This window comes from Argiope bruennichi, chromosome 10, assembly GCF_947563725.1.
Source record: "Argiope bruennichi chromosome 10, qqArgBrue1.1, whole genome shotgun sequence".
Classification (NCBI taxonomy): domain Eukaryota; kingdom Metazoa; phylum Arthropoda; class Arachnida; order Araneae; family Araneidae; genus Argiope; species Argiope bruennichi.
In genome coordinates this window covers 116,613,105-116,633,180 of record NC_079160.1, presented here as the reverse complement: position 1 = coordinate 116,633,180, position 20,076 = coordinate 116,613,105, and the positions used below count along the sequence as shown (strand labels likewise).

At 34.9% G+C, this 20,076-nt stretch overlaps 1 protein-coding gene across 2 annotated transcripts in view; it reads left to right on the top strand.

Annotated features, from left to right (window-relative positions):
• LOC129987958 (acetylcholine receptor subunit alpha-like) overlaps window positions 1-19,875 on the top strand; it is a 326,242-nt gene extending 306,367 nt beyond the window's left edge. Inside the window, exon 9 of one of the 2 annotated variants that reach the window (XM_056095981.1) lies at window positions 19,495-19,875. In XM_056095981.1, the coding sequence (XP_055951956.1) occupies window positions 19,495-19,689 (195 nt within the window). In that variant the 3' untranslated portion in view covers window positions 19,690-19,875. Of the gene's footprint in view, window positions 1-19,491 lie in introns of both variants that reach the window. The other variant, XM_056095980.1, reaches the window with a different exon arrangement.
• The last annotated feature ends 201 nt before the right edge of the window (window positions 19,876-20,076 follow it).

Genomic DNA, 20,076 nt, shown 5'->3' with positions numbered 1-20,076 from the left:
GCATTTAACTTTCTCGGAAACATGAGACATAATTTTTATACTTCTTAATAACTACAGTCAATTTATTAAATAAAACTCCACAGTTATTTCAATTTTCACTTGATCCTTTGATTTTTTTTATAAAAATTTTATTTTCAATTTTTTAGTGCATTTTTAATATTTTTTTTAATTTAAAAATTTCATGATTCGTTAATACAAATATTATGGATTCCTCTCATCGTTTATTCACCAATTCGCCTACAAATCTTAAAGATTTTCTCTAATCATTTATTAGATGTCTCCTCCAAATGGCGCCTTTCACAATGGATACAAATTTAATTAAAATCGATAAATCAACTAACTACAGTTTGCTTTAATATCCTGAAACGACCATTTTTAGAAAATTCTTTTTTACTAAGGGATGACATGCGGGAAAAATGAGAGCATTTCTGGTATTTACTTTATAGTTAAATAGTTAAAGGTAAACATCTCCTCCTTTCCTCTCACTCCTATTTTGCCAAATTAAACTCATCCTAACGCGTGCGCAAACGCGCGAATATATATATATATATATATATATATATATATATATATATATATATATATATATATATATATATATATATATATATATATAATATATATACACTGAGTGGCCAAATTATAACCACCACCTGACAATTTTATGCAAAATGAGCTATTGCGTCATCGTGTTGCCGCTAGAGGGCTAGATAGCTACAAAAAAGGAATGGAAGGCAAGTGAACCAGTATCTGTAAAACGTTTGCTTTTGTGAAGTTTTCGAGAGCAGCTGTTATTAATGTGTATAGAGAGCGGACTACCAAGCAGAAAACTGGATCTCAACATCAGACTTGTGATCATAACAGGCTACTGAATGCTCGAGCTGAAATAGACTTGTTAGAGTTTTCCACTACAACAGAAGAGCGACAGTACGTCAAATAGCGGGGAATCTTAATGAAGGAGCGAACTGTGCGGCGCACATTACACCGTAAAGGCTATGGAAGCCGATGACCTGTTCGAAAGTCTCTGCCGTCAGCCTTTAACTGAGCAGACGTCTCCAGTTTGCAAAGGCGCATAAGAATTGGACAGTAGATACTTGAAAAGGGCCATGTGGTCTGATGAATCGCGTTTTCAATTACACCATGCAGATAGGAGGGTTCGGATATGTCGAAAACAGCTCGAAAGTGTGAACCCCGAACAACATTTCCATAATACTTCAAGCTGGCGGGGACAATATTATGGTTTGGGGGATGTTTTTTTTTTTTTTTTTTTGGCATTGCATGGCTTCTTTGATTATTGTGGAACACTGTCTGAATGCCAAAGGGTATTTAAGTGCAATTTTTCTTGTTATACAACTTTTATTGTCCTCAGATGGTTTGAAGAACATCACGCTGACTTTACCTGCTTTTGTTGGCCAGCGCAAGCATCAGATATCAAGTCAATTGAGAATTTGTGGGATGAGATCGAACGGTGCGTCAGACAGCTGGATCCAGTGCCATCCAATCTGAAGGAACTGGAAAATGCAGTTCATCGGATATGGGGTCGGATATATATATATATATTACTGAGTGGATATGATATGATATTACAAAATATCTCCTTTGAAGTATGAAACTTAAAAGCAGGAAAAAAGCAGAGGTATATAAAAAGCGTGGATAACCTAACTGGAAAATACTCCTTTATTTACAATTGAAATTAATTGCATATTAAGACATCTAAGCTGTCTCTCTTTTTTTCTTTAGCAACACAACTTAATTAGCCATTAATCATCGGCAGGCTCCCATTTATCAAATTAATTTCAGTGACAGCTAATTAGCACCCAAGTGAACCTCTCTACTAAACAACTCTAATTAAATTACCAACACACGAAACCACATTAGACTTTTCATAGGCACGCCATTGTTTTATGATCGGAACCCTCAGATAACGCAAATAAACTGCTTTTAAAGCTTCTTCCTCGGCTATGAATATTAAAGCAGTCAAACAAAATATACTCCGGCTGGATGTTTTATACACTGCTCAAATATTTGAAAATTTATTATTCAAGATGCGTGACAGGCACATTTATCAGATGAAGGCAGAGCAGTGGTTGAATTGAAGCCCTCAGCTTGTATTAAGTAACCACTCGTCCACCCCCACACCGGAACATTGAATTAAGATCGATTGGAGGGATGGGAAAGAACTTTTCTCTTGAAGTATCGGAAATTTACTAAACGTCAGTTCGGTTCGAAGAGGGTGGAATTATCTTCTACTCTTTTGGCCTCTTCGCTCTCCAGGTCTAATGCACTGTTATTTCTTTGGCGAAGAGGAATTTGCCCTTTTATCCTGCAATTTTTTTTCTTCCTCGGAGCACCTGAAGTTTAAAAGTTTATTTTTCATTGAAATTTATATCCGCTTTGTGAACGAAAACCGATTGTGGATTCACCCTTCTTTCTTGTTTGGAATTGGATTATGAAGCCGCTGGTTTTCGGAAGAAGGATCTAGTAGAGGTTTCCGTTGCCAAAAGGATGTGAATAATTATGAAACTAGTACTTTTTCCATTATTTTTTGTCTCAAAAAATTTCCTAATTCTCCAATACAAATATTATATGTGAATAATTATGAAACTAGTACTTTTTCCATTATTTTTTGTCTCAAAAAATTTCCTAATTCTCCAATACAAATATTATATATTCTTCTAATCGTTTATTCACTAATCCCCCCCCCAGATGGCGCCTAACACACTGAACACAAATTTGATTAAAATCAATAGTGATAAATTAACAATGGATATATTTATATTATAGTAGAAATACATGCATTGTATAAAAATACTATACAGTAAATATATTTATTCTATAATATGTATAATTATAGTTTTAAAATATTCTTTATATTATAGTATAAAGTAGTATATTACCGGACAATATACCGTTTTAATAATATATAAACTATGCCTAGGTGAAAAATCTTTTTAAAAAAAGTTCAACATACAATTGAAAGAGCCCATTTCTAATTATTACGAGCTGAACATTGCTTGAACCTGGCATTTTTGATACCCGAGCAAAGCAACTATTTTGAAGATAACGTTTCCCTTTATATTTTCTGTTATACAAATTTTACAAGGAGAAAGTGTTGTAATTGTCGAAAAATTCTTACTCAAATTTTGACGAATCTTCATGTTTTAAGTCTATTTTGAGCTTGAAAGACATATTTTTAGAACTATGTCTATTTGTCTGTAGGTAAACATAATAATTCAGAAGTGCTTTCAGCTAGACGAATGAAACTTCGAATATGTGATTGTTGTATTGTGTAATCTTGTGATTACAGTTGTATTTCTATGTCAAATTTTGATTTCAATCGGTAGGAAGAGAGACATCCAAGAAACATAGTCAGTTTCTTGGTACTTGTATATTAATCGCATTCCAGGGATTCATTGTCAGTTGATCCCATGTTAGGTACAATAAAAATATTATATTCATGCTAAAGAACGGTATTTTCGAAAATGTCATGCACGACATTTGTTGCCTTATTCAAAGTTTAAATCTTATGAGGAAAGGGAAAAGTAGAGCACTTAACAGAGAATATGCGAAAACGTTTAAGGATTACAACTCCTCCTGGATATCACTACGGAATTCTTATTGACGAAGATCAGGACCTTACTTTGTTAGGTACCCCTAAGAAAACGCGACAGTAATATTCATAAAGGCATAAGACACAAAACGTAAGGGATTAATTAAAAAAAAAATTTAAGAAGTTTGCTTCCTCAAATTGAAGCAAGTAAATGTCAATCTAGTCCAGAAGCTTCAGGGTGACATTGAAGAAAGAATGCCAATTATTCAGTATGGGCATTTTAAAATATTTATTTCGTTCATGAACATAGAACTTCTGAAAGGAGCAATCTTTTCTTAAACACATATTAATAATATATATTAAAAAAAGTTTGGTATAATTCCAGACATAAAATTATACCTACTATATACTAGCCGCTTTGGTGACCAGTTTGTTCACCTAGGTCATTGACTAAGTAAACTGTTCAGCGATTAATATGGAATGTTTTTTTTTTAAATTCTCCTTGCTATTTGGTATGACAGAAAAGCATGAATTCAACAGAATTAATCCATTGCAAATTAAAAAGTGTATATATTACCAAATAAAAACGGAGTGGAAATCCTACTAAGAATTTAATAGCACACAAATGAATATTTTGATGGATGAGTTTAAATTCTGCCATAACCTTTAGAAACATTGTTATAAACTGTGTATCGAAATGAATTAAAGAATATTATCAAAATTAAGAGAAAAAAATTGCATGGAATTGGAAATAATATCAATTAAACGTTATTTTTTAAATCTTAAGCTAATACAAAGACAATAATAGTCACAGGGCCGCTTAGTGATACTTCAATTCTAAGAATGATTTCACTTCCCCTAAAAGGGTCATTTTTCCTAAAGAGAGACTTGATATTCTTGGTCTTCTGTTCTTACTAGATCTCAATACAAAAACAGCAGTTTTCTTAAGAAAAATATGATTCTTCCATAACGGGTACTGACTTTTTACATTTTTGTTTAAAGGCAAACCTCTCCAATATACACCTATGCCAGTATATGTGGCATATCTCTATCGTCCGGTGACAGTAAAAAAAAAAAAAAATCCTATAAATGGTAATCGTGCGTAATTAGATCCATTATGAAGATATCTTCTCCCCCTTTAGTGGAAGATATTCTTCTTTCTGTTGCTGAAAAAGGTAACTATTATCTTGAGACACAGCATTCTTTCTTCTGCTTCGAATTGAAACGAAAAGATAAATCATGAGCTTGGGAGGATATACGCTAGCACCTTTTAACAGGTATTCTTATAATTTTAGTTTCCTATTGTTAGAATTGATTTCAAACGCTTTGCCCTAAAGCATGGACCTCACTGGGAAACATATTAAGATTTCAAGATTACTCATCGGAGCTTATTGCCTTGCAGCATCAAGTTTTGATAAGGCCATTTCTCTCTAATCATGTATAAAACTTCACTGAGATGTAACCAATAAAAATTTCACACCCAAAACTGAAGATCAACAAGCAGTAATCAGAATGCACAAAGCAGTAACATGAATCTCATATGAAAACCAGAGATTCATTTGATTTATTTTAATTATTCATTTGATTTGATTTTGATTATTTAAATTTGATAGAAATGATGCGAGTTCTTCAAATAAAACATAATATTACATTTTTGCTCCAATTTTTTTTTTACAGAAGAGTTTCGAAAAAATTTATTACTTTACGTTTTGTCGATGAAAGCATGACAAATAAAACCTACAGGGTAAGAATACAAAACTCTAAAATAATAGAAAGTATTTCAAATAACTAATTGATTAACTCAGAAACGCGGGAAAGGAAACGCTGAAATGTGACTAGAAATTTTTGCAAATTTCGCTGTCATTTTTTCATATAAATTAATATTTTTTATGAAATGAACTGACTCTTCTTTTTGCCTTAATCTTTTTTTGTGGTGTTATTTCAGTCAAATGCCCCTGAAACTGCTTATAATATAATTGTCGATTGGCCGAATAAACTTTATCCACATTATAAACAAATATAGAGTGACTTATCATGAATAGTCATCAGCATCTTCAACCATGAGGTTTTAGAAACATGTTATTAAAAGTTTCGAAATCGGCCACTTTCTAAAACTACTTTGCTCGTTAACAAGGGATCTCTTAGATATTAACTTGCTTTCTGTTCTAACAAAGCTATGGGCTTGCTGCCAGCTAAACCTCATTTCAAACCCTTGAAGAAAAAAATCTCATATTCTCGGAAATATCCTTTCCGTCCAAAAACAGAATAAGCCTCATTTCACGAAATGCACGTATTTTAACTCCGTTAATAATATTCCTGGAAGCTTTATGCCTATTTTTTTATATGTTTACTTAATTAATGTAAGATTCAAAACGCCATCTCGTAAGCTTTAAAAGTGCACTTATCTTTGATAAATGCCACATCTTTCTCTAAAATTTTCAACTGGGTGTTTTTCACTTAATAGGCTGGTGGTGATTTGGTGCCCTAATTTCAACAAATTACATCACATGACGTTATTCGTTAAAACGTCAGCTTGAACTTTTTAAATCTTTTCTTCAAGTATTTAGGAAAATTTATTCTTTTCTTTTCTTGCTTTTTTTATATATATATATTTTATAAATTTGAGTGTGTTTTTTAAATCCCAGTATACTATCATAAATGTGAATTCAAAATTTATATTTAAGTCAATAATAGCTAGGCCTGATCAAAAAATGTTTTTAAAAAATTAATTTGTCAGTAGTAGTCATTAAATTTTTTAAAAGATTTTTTTTACCAAAATTTTAAGATATCACTAGATGGTTCAGAAGCAAAGTTGCAAGATACTTTTGTCACTAATAATAAGTTTATCTTGTTGATAATAGTAGTCAGTATGTCATGCTTTAAATGTCTAGCCTCATACTCATCTCTTGAGAATTAATAAAATCGCAGGTATCGGCCTTTTAAATTGGACCAAAAATTTATAAAATGTGTTACAAATACCCTAAAAATGTAATATAAAGTTTAAAAAAACATTTTAATACAATTTCATTGTATGGTTTCTTTAAATTTAACAAATGAATAAAATCCAATGATACATACATACATATATATATATATATATATATATATATATATATATATATATATATATATATATATATATATATATATATATATATATATATATATATATATATATATATATATATATATATATATATGTTGTGAGCTCGATCCCCGCCGATCCCCACGAATGAAGTCCGCCCCGTAAAAAGAGTTGTGACGTGTATGTAGCCAAGTCATACTCATGGCCCCAGATGGCGCTACTGAAAAACAGAAAACGCACTCTTGGCTTAAAATCACTGCCTTCTAAAGTCAGTGGGCTTGTCTATGACAAGTGCCATTAGAAATAACAACAACATATTTTTAAATTATATTTCCTAATTTTTGTATATAATTTTTAAAGAATATTGGAATATTTTAAGAATTCTTTGAGGTATATTGCTCCAAATTTAGAAGACACATTAAAACATATTAACTAATATATGATTAACTCACTAGGTTACGTTCTTATTATCAAAGAGGAAAAAATAATAGTTGTGTTGGATTTTTAATGATATCGCTCATTGTCACTATTATACATAATACTAATGTTTGTAAAGGGAGATTTTCAATAGAGAAAAAAAAGTGGTTCGTAATTTTCTTATACGTCGCCAACAATCATCACAATATTTTACAGGAGTTGAGAAATGACATTTTCTTTCATCTTATTCATGAAGGTGTAAGTTGGCATTCTCATTACCTTTTATTTATGGTAATTTTTTAAAAATATACATCTTAAAATTGCAAGTAATCTTACAAATTTGAATAATTATCTGTCATCAGACAGTCATATGCAGCATTAACAGAATGAAGTGTGACAAAATGCTTAATTAACGCTTGTAAAAAGGATACTAAATGCTTTATTCCTTTATATAATATTTCTACTATTTTGGAATACTGGTTTATTAATACTTACTAAATTATTTCATTCACTAGCCAGTTACTCATTTGCATGTGCAATCACTTAATTCACTTAATATATCCATTTCCTTCAGTGAATTTCACTTTCTCGTGTCTAAACATTTATCTTTACTGCTAAATTACTCCAATTTACTTTAAAAAAATAAATTAAACAGAATATTTTAATGACAGAATAATTGAATCTTTAACAGAGCAAATTCCATGTCATTTCACAATGGATTTGCCGGAAGAAGAATTGTATAGAATGTTTGCCAAACGACATCCTAAGAATTTTATCGCCAGTATTTGTCGTCCTTTCCTTTCGTTTGTCACCGCTCTTTTGTTCGAAAGCTCTTCTGATAGAACAGACAAAAGAAACAAGGCACCGACGTCTTAATTTAATAAAAAAGCAGAAAGGGAATGAAAAAGAGGTATTATTAGAAGCGACTGGCATCTTAGAAAATTAAATCGCCTCGAAGCGGAAACGGTAGCACCCCCAAAAGTCGTCTTGTAAGAGAGTAATTCCATTAAGTCTTTCCCTAAGATACGTTTTTTTCCCTCTATTATTATTAAATAATGCGTGACTGATGTGAAAATTACAGAACCAACGACAGAAGCTTTTTTTTCTTCTTTTTTGCATTCTCAGAATACCTTTATGAAATGAAAAGAATCAAAATGCGGATTATGCTTAGACAAACAAGGGGCTGGTTTATTTGTGGTAAATTGGAGCTTTAAGGATTTATGCCAAGAAATAATTACATTTTAGTAAAATCATTTACAAGCGGAGTTTATATGCTGTTCACAAAAGAATGGGGACATCGTAAAGAAGCAGTTTATGAGCGTATAGGGAGTTTATTAAAATTCTTTGCCTTATGCTCGGTGTTCAGTGGGTTTCTTAAACAAAATTGGGTACTTTCTAGATGGAGCAACTTGGTTTAAACCTGCGAAGAATATTTCGACATAGGAAACTGTTTTCATAAGGAAAGCTCATTAAGTGTGGTTCCCGCCATTATGTTCATAATGAAGCATATCGAGAATTTATTACCGACATAATTGTCCATTTAGGTATTTAACGTTGGTTGTATTTAGACAAGAACTTATGTTTCTGTTTATCTGTTGGAAATGATGTCGATCAATTTAAAATAAGTTTAATGTTATTGGTTTTGTCTTTAACTTTCCTGTTAGTATACAAAGAAAATGTATTTTAATTGTCAAAATGTTTTATCTTGAGATTTTATTCACTCTCTAGGTTTTAAATATATCTAAGATTGAAAAGCAATTTATATTATTATAACCATTGCAATAATGACGTATTATAATTATCAACCTCCAGTTGCTCATCAGTCATACCATCCAGGCACCGATAAATCATATCTAATATTATTATTGTTGAAATAATGAAGTATTTTGATTAAGTATTTTTTTAAGTATTAAGAAATTTGATTAAGTATGAAGTATTTTGAAGTATTCCAATTATAAAACTTCGGATTCTCTATAGTCTCTATGTTTCAGACCTGCCTGAGACCAATAAACCATTTCAATTATTATTATCATTCTGATGAGTATTCTGATTATCAGGGATTCTAATTATCAATTTCAATTCTCATCAACTCTATGTTTCAGATCTGCCTGAGACATATAAATGATTTATATTATTATTATTATTGTAATACTGAAATATTCTTATTATCAAGTATTCTATCAATCACCAAATTCTCATTAGTGTCTATGCAACAAATAATCAGAATAATTCATAGTAATAATGAATTATCCTCTTTATCAAGTATTTAAATTATCAGCCTCTAGGTTATCATCATGCTCTATATTTCAGACCTGCCAGACACCGAGATATTATTAATGAAATAATGAAGTACTCTAATTATCAGTCTCTAAATTTTCATCGTTTCTAGGCTTCAGACCTGCCACAGGCCAACAAAGCATTTCTACTACTATTATTATTATCATTGTAATAATGATATGTGCTAATTATCAATTTCCAAATTCTCATCGGTCTCGCTCTTACCTTTGACCGAAAACCCATTTCCATTATCATTATTGTTATTGTAATAATGAAATATTCCAATCATTAAGGAATACGATCTCCAGATTTTGATCTATAAGTGTTATCTTACATCCACTGAAATTAAGCAACTCTTTATTTTTTTTTATTTATATATATTCGTAATCTTATCATTTAATTCTTTTCCACTACAAGGTATATATACAAGGAACATAATTATTCAAAAAAGAATCAGAAAAATTTAAAACATAATAATTGCGCGAGAGTTGAAGTTGTATAACAAATTTTAAGCCAAATTTATTTTCTACAAAACCGGATGTTTGTGTCTCTATTCTTATTATTTTGAAATGATAAGTCTGAATAAAAAAAAAGTTGTAGAAAGTAGATGAAGTTCAATATTGGTCTTAACATTTATACGTCAATTTTTGGCCAAAACAATGGAAAATATAATGTTGAATACTTATGTGGGTCGGAAACTATAAAGTGCATATCGCCAACATGAAATTATTTTCTGCCACAAACTATGGCTATCATACATTGAAGTAAATTCATTATGAACATCTAATAAATAACACGTTCCATGAGCTCTGAACAGAAAACCAGCTACAACTGGCCTTGGCATGAATGCTAAAAGTTTTTGATAGATGCATGGAAACAGGTTATGCCAAATATCTTAGCAGCTGTCACGCAAAGTCGAGATATTCCAACATGGTGGTGCTTGATTTCTCTGCAGCCTTTTCATGAAAACCCAAATGTACTCCATCGAATTAAGAACCTACTAGTCAATTGGCCAGGACATTAATTGGGATTCATTATTATGCTCCTCGAACCTCTCCCACACAATTCGAGGCTTATGCCATGGGACGTCGTCCTGATGAAAGATTCTATTTCTAGATGGGAAGACAGATGCCATGCAAGGGTGCAACGGATCAGCAATTAGATTCAGATGGTTCGCAGTTTTTATGGTCTGTTTTACCACATCTGAGGGTCCCAGAACCTCCCATTAGAACTTTTTCCAAACCATAATACCACCACTAGCAACCTGTGAATGACATACTTTATATGAGGAGACATCTGGAAGTCGGAGTTCCCATCGACGCGATGAAAGAAAAATCGAGATTCATCATACCAGGTTCTCTTTCAATTATCCATGGTCCAGTTAGGATGTCCACTATAATCGTAGTTGACAATATACCTTGGTCAACATCTGAGGGTCCCAGAACCTCCCATTAGAACTTTTTCCAAACCATAATACCACCACTAGCAACCTGTGAATGACATACTTTATATGAGGGGACATCTGGAAGACGGAGTTCCCATCGACGCGATGAAAGAAAAATCGAGATTCATCATACCAGGTTCTCTTTCAATTATCCATGGTCCAGTTAGGATGTCCACTATAATCGTAGTTGACAATATACCTTGGTCAACATCTGAGGGTCCCAGAACCTCCCATTAGAACTTTTTCCAAACCATAATACCACCACTAGCAACCTGTGAATGACATACTTTATATGAGGGGACATCTGGAAGACGGAGTTCCCATCGACGCGATGAAAGAAAAATCGAGATTCATCATACCAGGTTCTCTTTCAATTATCCATGGTCCAGTTAGGATGTCCACTATAATCGTAGTTGACAATATACCTTGGTCAACATCTGAGGGTCCCAGAACCTCCCATTAGAACTTTTTCCAAACCATAATACCACCACTAGCAACCTGTGAATGACATACTTTATATGAGGGGACATCTGGAAGACGGAGTTCCCATCGACGCGATGAAAGAAAAATCGAGATTCATCATACCAGGTTCTCTTTCAATTATCCATGGTCCAGTTAGGATGTCCACTATAATCGTAGTTGACAATATACCTTGGTCAACATCTGAGGGTCCCAGAACCTCCCATTAGAACTTTTTCCAAACCATAATACCACCACTAGCAACCTGTGAATGACATACTTTATATGAGGGGACATCTGGAAGACGGAGTTCCCATCGACGCGATGAAAGAAAAATCGAGATTCATCATACCAGGTTCTCTTTCAATTATCCATGGTCCAGTTAGGATGTCCACTATAATCGTAGTTGACAATATACCTTGGTCAACATCTGAGGGTCCCAGAACCTCCCATTAGAACTTTTTCCAAACCATAATACCACCACTAGCAACCTGTGAATGACATACTTTATATGAGGGGACATCTGGAAGACGGAGTTCCCATCGACGCGATGAAAGAAAAATCGTGATTCATCATACCAGGTTCTCTTTCAATTATCCATGGTCCAGTTAGGATGTCCACTATAATCGTAGTTGACAATATACCTTGGTCAACATCTGAGGGTCCCAGAACCTCCCATTAGAACTTTTTCCAAACCATAATACCACCACTAGCAACCTGTGAATGACATACTTTATATGAGGGGACATCTGGAAGACGGAGTTCCCATCGACGCGATGAAAGAAAAATCGAGATTCATCATACCAGGTTCTCTTTCAATTATCCATGGTCCAGTTAGGATGTCCACTATAATCGTAGTTGACAATATACCTTGGTCAACATCTGAGGGTCCCAGAACCTCCCATTAGAACTTTTTCCAAACCATAATACCACCACTAGCAACCTGTGAATGACATACTTTATATGAGGGGACATCTGGAAGACGGAGTTCCCATCGACGCGATGAAAGAAAAATCGAGATTCATCATACCAGGTTCTCTTTCAATTATCCATGGTCCAGTTAGGATGTCCACTATAATCGTAGTTGACAATATACCTTGGTCAACATCTGAGGGTCCCAGAACCTCCCATTAGAACTTTTTCCAAACCATAATACCACCACTAGCAACCTGTGAATGACATACTTTATATGAGGGGACATCTGGAAGACGGAGTTCCCATCGACGCGATGAAAGAAAAATCGAGATTCATCATACCAGGTTCTCTTTCAATTATCCATGGTCCAGTTAGGATGTCCACTATAATCGTAGTTGACAATATACCTTGGTCAACATCTGAGGGTCCCAGAACCTCCCATTAGAACTTTTTCCAAACCATAATACCACCACTAGCAACCTGTGAATGACATACTTTATATGAGGGGACATCTGGAAGACGGAGTTCCCATCGACGCGATGAAAGAAAAATCGAGATTCATCATACCAGGTTCTCTTTCAATTATCCATGGTCCAGTTAGGATGTCCACTATAATCGTAGTTGACAATATACCTTGGTCAACATCTGAGGGTCCCAGAACCTCCCATTAGAACTTTTTCCAAACCATAATACCACCACTAGCAACCTGTGAATGACATACTTTATATGAGGGGACATCTGGAAGACGGAGTTCCCATCGACGCGATGAAAGAAAAATCGAGATTCATCATACCAGGTTCTCTTTCAATTATCCATGGTCCAGTTAGGATGTCCACTATAATCGTAGTTGACAATATACCTTGGTCAACATCTGAGGGTCCCAGAACCTCCCATTAGAACTTTTTCCAAACCATAATACCACCACTAGCAACCTGTGAATGACATACTTTATATGAGGGGACATCTGGAAGACGGAGTTCCCATCGACGCGATGAAAGAAAAATCGAGATTCATCATACCAGGTTCTCTTTCAATTATCCATGGTCCAGTTAGGATGTCCACTATAATCGTAGTTGACAATATACCTTGGTCAACATCTGAGGGTCCCAGAACCTCCCATTAGAACTTTTTCCAAACCATAATACCACCACTAGCAACCTGTGAATGACATACTTTATATGAGGGGACATCTGGAAGACGGAGTTCCCATCGACGCGATGAAAGAAAAATCGAGATTCATCATACCAGGTTCTCTTTCAATTATCCATGGTCCAGTTAGGATGTCCACTATAATCGTAGTTGACAATATACCTTGGTCAACATCTGAGGGTCCCAGAACCTCCCATTAGAACTTTTTCCAAACCATAATACCACCACTAGCAACCTGTGAATGACATACTTTATATGAGGGGACATCTGGAAGACGGAGTTCCCATCGACGCGATGAAAGAAAAATCGAGATTCATCATACCAGGTTCTCTTTCAATTATCCATGGTCCAGTTAGGATGTCCACTATAATCGTAGTTGACAATATACCTTGGTCAACATCTGAGGGTCCCAGAACCTCCCATTAGAACTTTTTCCAAACCATAATACCACCACTGGCAACCTGTGAATGACATACTTTATATGAGGGGACATCTGGAAGACGGAGTTCCCATCGACGCGATGAAAGAAAAATCGAGATTCATCATACCAGGTTCTCTTTCAATTATCCATGGTCCAGTTAGGATGTCCACTATAATCGTAGTTGACAATATACCTTGGTCAACATCTGAGGGTCCCAGAACCTCCCATTAGAACTTTTTCCAAACCATAATACCACCACTAGCAACCTGTGAATGACATACTTTATATGAGGGGACATCTGGAAGACGGAGTTCCCATCGACGCGATGAAAGAAAAATCGAGATTCATCATACCAGGTTCTCTTTCAATTACCCATGGTCCAGTTAGGATGTCCACTATAATCGTAGTTGACAATATACCTTGGTCAACATCTGAGGGTCCCAGAACCTCCCATTAGAACTTTTTCCAAACCATAATACCACCACTAGCAACCTGTGAATGACATACTTTATATGAGGGGACATCTGGAAGACGGAGTTCCCATCGACGCGATGAAAGAAAAATCGAGATTCATCATACCAGGTTCTCTTTCAATTATCCATGGTCAAGTTAGGATGTCCACTATAATCGTAGTTGACAATATACCTTGGTCAACATCTGAGGGTCCCAGAACCTCCCATTAGAACTTTTTCCAAACCATAATACCACCACTAGCAACCTGTGAATGACATACTTTATATGAGGGGACATCTGGAAGACGGAGTTCCCATCGACGCGATGAAAGAAAAATCGAGATTCATCATACCAGGTTCTCTTTCAATTATCCATGGTCCAGTTAGGATGTCCACTATAATCGTAGTTGACAATATACCTTGGTCAACATCTGAGGGTCCCAGAACCTCCCATTAGAACTTTTTCCAAACCATAATACCACCACTAGCAACCTGTGAATGACATACTTTATATGAGGGGACATCTGGAAGACGGAGTTCCCATCGACGCGATGAAAGAAAAATCGAGATTCATCATACCAGGTTCTCTTTCAATTATCCATGGTCCAGTTAGGATGTCCACTATAATCGTAGTTGACAATATACCTTGGTCAACATCTGAGGGTCCCAGAACCTCCCATTAGAACTTTTTCCAAACCATAATACCACCACTGGCAACCTGTGAATGACATACTTTATATGAGGGGACATCTGGAAGACGGAGTTCCCATCGACGCGATGAAAGAAAAATCGAGATTCATCATACCAGGTTCTCTTTCAATTATCCATGGTCCAGTTAGGATGTCCACTATAATCGTAGTTGACAATATACCTTGGTCAACATCTGAGGGTCCCAGAACCTCCCATTAGAACTTTTTCCAAACCATAATACCACCACTAGCAACCTGTGAATGACATACTTTATATGAGGGGACATCTGGAAGACGGAGTTCCCATCGACGCGATGAAAGAAAAATCGAGATTCATCATACCAGGTTCTCTTTCAATTATCCATGGTCCAGTTAGGATGTCCACTATAATCGTAGTTGACAATATACCTTGGTCAACATCTGAGGGTCCCAGAACCTCCCATTAGAACTTTTTCCAAACCATAATACCACCACTAGCAACCTGTGAATGACATACTTTATATGAGGGGACATCTGGAAGACGGAGTTCCCATCGACGCGATGAAAGAAAAATCGAGATTCATCATACCAGGTTCTCTTTCAATTATCCATGGTCCAGTTAGGATGTCCACTATAATCGTAGTTGACAATATACCTTGGTCAACATCTGAGGGTCCCAGAACCTCCCATTAGAACTTTTTCCAAACCATAATACCACCACTAGCAACCTGTGAATGACATACTTTATATGAGGGGACATCTGGAAGACGGAGTTCCCATCGACGCGATGAAAGAAAAATCGAGATTCATCATACCAGGTTCTCTTTCAATTATCCATGGTCCAGTTAGGATGTCCACTATAATCGTAGTTGACAATATACCTTGGTCAACATCTGAGGGTCCCAGAACCTCCCATTAGAACTTTTTCCAAACCATAATACCACCACTAGCAACCTGTGAATGACATACTTTATATGAGGGGACATCTGGAAGACGGAGTTCCCATCGACGCGATGAAAGAAAAATCGAGATTCATCATACCAGGTTCTCTTTCAATTATCCATGGTCCAGTTAGGATGTCCACTATAATCGTAGTTGACAATATACCTTGGTCAACATCTGAGGGTCCCAGAACCTCCCATTAGAACTTTTTCCAAACCATAATACCACCACTAGCAACCTGTGAATGACATACTTTATATGAGGGGACATCTGGAAGACGGAGTTCCCATCGACGCGATGAAAGAAAAATCGAGATTCATCATACCAGGTTCTCTTTCAATTATCCATGGTCCAGTTAGGATGTCCACTATAATCGTAGTTGACAATATACCTTGGTCAACATCTGAGGGTCCCAGAACCTCCCATTAGAACTTTTTCCAAACCATAATACCACCACTAGCAACCTGTGAATGACATACTTTATATGAGGGGACATCTGGAAGACGGAGTTCCCATCGACGCGATGAAAGAAAAATCGAGATTCATCATACCAGGTTCTCTTTCAATTATCCATGGTCCAGTTAGGATGTCCACTATAATCGTAGTTGACAATATACCTTGGTCAACATCTGAGGGTCCCAGAACCTCCCATTAGAACTTTTTCCAAACCATAATACCACCACTAGCAACCTGTGAATGACATACTTTATATGAGGGGACATCTGGAAGACGGAGTTCCCATCGACGCGATGAAAGAAAAATCGAGATTCATCATACCAGGTTCTCTTTCAATTATCCATGGTCCAGTTAGGATGTCCACTATAATCGTAGTTGACAATATACCTTGGTCAACATCTGAGGGTCCCAGAACCTCCCATTAGAACTTTTTCCAAACCATAATACCACCACTAGCAACCTGTGAATGACATACTTTATATGAGGGGACATCTGGAAGACGGAGTTCCCATCGACGCGATGAAAGAAAAATCGTAGTTGACAATGGACCTTGGTCAACAGAGGCACAAGAATTGGACGTCGGCTGCGCAGTTCCACATCCAACAGTGTCAACTGAGCTGTTGGATCCGAAACACTTGCACTTGGAACTGCATTGTATTAGGCTGTCAGATGAATAACTATCTGGAGCCCATTTTGCTTTACCAAGCGGGGCATTCTCTGACGTCCTTTTTCTATCATGACACATGGTCGTCCAACATCTTATCGTCTGTTACTAACTTCACCGTCATGTATTCACTTGTAATAAATACTAAGAACGGCAAATCGTGGTAAACTAATCTGTCTTGCAGTTTCGGAGATATTCTTTCCGATTCTTTGGTCATTTGCAATTTTTCCTTTATTAAATTCGCTTAAATCGACTCTCTTTTCCATGACTCGCAAAATGTAAGTGCATTAATGATTCCCTACCTTCTCTAGCAGATATTAAATACCATTCCTACTTAATTAAGTGTCCTCTAAATTATCCGGATGAACTAATTCAGTGAAAAAAATATGGCGATGGTTTAATATTTTGGCTTTTCAGTGTGACCTAGAAATGTACTCAAGAAAGTCGGAAGGAAGCTATTCCAATGCTTTATTTGGATGAAAATAGGTAGTTCTGGTGAGTGTTTCAGTTATTTTTTAAATGGGAAAAAGGAAAAAAAAACATCTATAGAACGTATATAGTTATTTCACCCTTCTTTAATCTTGCAATCTCTTAAGATCTTGGATACAAATCTGAAATATCATTTTTCAGCCATCTTAGTCTTATGCTTACAAATTTACAGAGATTTTCAATGAATTGAAAACCAATGATCACTGAACTTGGTAATCATTTAGGGACTTTGCAACCAAAATAAATGTTCTGGAAGTACAAGAATTATTCCTTATCTCTGAAAACGAGATTTGGTGATTTTTCTAGAGAATTGTCAGAAAGTTATAGTCCGTGACACTCGAATGATGTAATATCTCTCTTCTTTAAGTAATTTAAGATGGAAGCTATTAGATGTAAGCCGCTGTTACTGCTATACAGTTAGTGATGTGTTGTCCGTGTTCTTAAATTCTATAAATGTTCTTCTTTGTGTGCGTCTTAACTGTCTCTGTATAAACTGTAGTTTGTACATTCTAAAATATTCATTGAAAAAAAGCGTCATGAAAATTCATTTCTATTATCCGCCTTGTTTAATATATTCCCTGTCCACTTCAGCATTTTAGTAAAAATAGTTTACAAGATCTTCTTGATAAGTCTACAGAACTTACGTTCAAATCATCAATTATAATATTTCAAAAATTAGGGAAACGTAATAAATGCTTTTCATGTCGATACATGTTTATTTTATTATGTGAAAAAGAAAATTGGGCAACATTTGACATTCTAGGAATTGTATGTCTTACACGAATAAGCGAAACATTACAAAAAGTTCAAAAATTCAACGAATTTTTCTTTCTACTTTTAACACAAAGCATTAACATACGCTTTAAAAAAGGGCAATAGTAGATGATATACATTCGTTTTATTCTTCTAAGCCAACTTTATAGTCTTAACAAAAAGAAAAACCGTCTTTACTGAGTTCATAACTTTCTTTGTAACTATTTCCCGGGACAATGAAACAAATCAACGAGTAACTGGTCCCTTATTTCTGAAGTATGAATTCATTAATAATTTATGACTTAGTAAAAAGAAGATAAATAGAAGTTATTTGTTAAAACATTGTTCACTGGAAGTCTAATATTTTTATTAAATAATGTTTTCATTGAAAACTTTTTATATTCAATAAATACGAAACAGCTTTGATTGTTGTCATATCTCATAATTCAGACCACTTATGAAATGCAGTTACTAGCTTCAAAAATCTTATTTCATTTTATTTGCGAAATATATGGATGAAATATGTTTCGGTCAGATATCTATCTTAGTTAGCATAATGCTGTCCGTATATTTTGAAGTATACGTATATTTGAAGTCCGTATATTCATCGTATTTGTAATAAAGTAGACTAAAATCATATCTCCATCGACATTTGGATACTGCTTAATCCGCCTTTAATCGTAATCCATGAGTAGATATTAATATTTATTTTTAATCCTCAATTAGTTGGTAAGCAGAGCGAGCAGAGATTGTAGCCCAATGGTAGATAAATAAAAACGGATATCGTTTCATAAAGTTAATAAAACAAAAAAAGGTTAACCTTAAAAGCATTAAATTGTTAAAAACATGTTGAAATATGAAACTAAATTGATCAATTTATTAAAGAAGACACCACATAATGTGAAATAAACAATGCAGTAAAATAACTAAGTTGGCCACTTAAAATGTTTAAGAGATTTCGCATAAAAATAAGAAAAATAAAGCTTCGTCAAAGAGGGACGAAGGCTTTTATCACAATTTAACAAATTCATGAAAAATGGTGGTAAATATATAGAAAAACAGAGAATGTACCAGCAAATAATAAACACTAGATGTTTTATGAAATCAAAAATTTTTATGAAAATTAGCTCTTGTAACTTTACTTTTAGAATAGCCCTTCTATAAAAAATTATTTAAATCATGAACGAAATCAAAAGCAAGTATTTTCTTTCAGTTTTTTCAAATACCATTGCATCTTGTGTTTTTTCCGCTGCCATTGCATCCTGTGTTTTCCCGTTGCTATTGCATCCTGTGTTTTCCCGTTGTCATCGCATCCTGTGTGAGATCATATCTTTGTTTTGGATTCTTGAGCAGGTGAAAGAGGACTGGAAATATGTGGCAATGGTTCTGGACCGGCTCTTCCTTTGGATCTTCTCGGTGGCTGTCCTGGTCGGCACATGCGGAATCATCCTGCACGCCCCCACCCTCTACGACACGCGGGAGCCCATCGACATGATGATGTCAGAGGTCGCCATAGCCACGTTCCACCACCACAGGGGTCTCACGTGACTCCCCGCTCACACGGTCCTTTCTTGCAGTCATCGTCATTGAGGAACGTCCACCAATGATGGCACGCATTCGCTCTGCTTGCTGCCACGGTAGCCATTTTGTTTTTTTGCGCCATTTTCTTTTTCCCAGAGAATGCTCAGAAATTTAGACTATTGGGAAATTTCATTTATTTTGTTTTTAGGAAAAGAATTATTATATTAAGAGAAAAACAATTGGTTGTATAAATCCATCATTTATTTTCATTGTTAATTTTTAAGAAATATATGATTATATACTAAATTTATGTAATCATATTAAATATATCCTTTCCACACTATTTTTAGCCATTTTGTTTTTCGTGCCTCTTTTATTTCATTCCATCAAAAGGAATTCTTGCATTTATAAGAA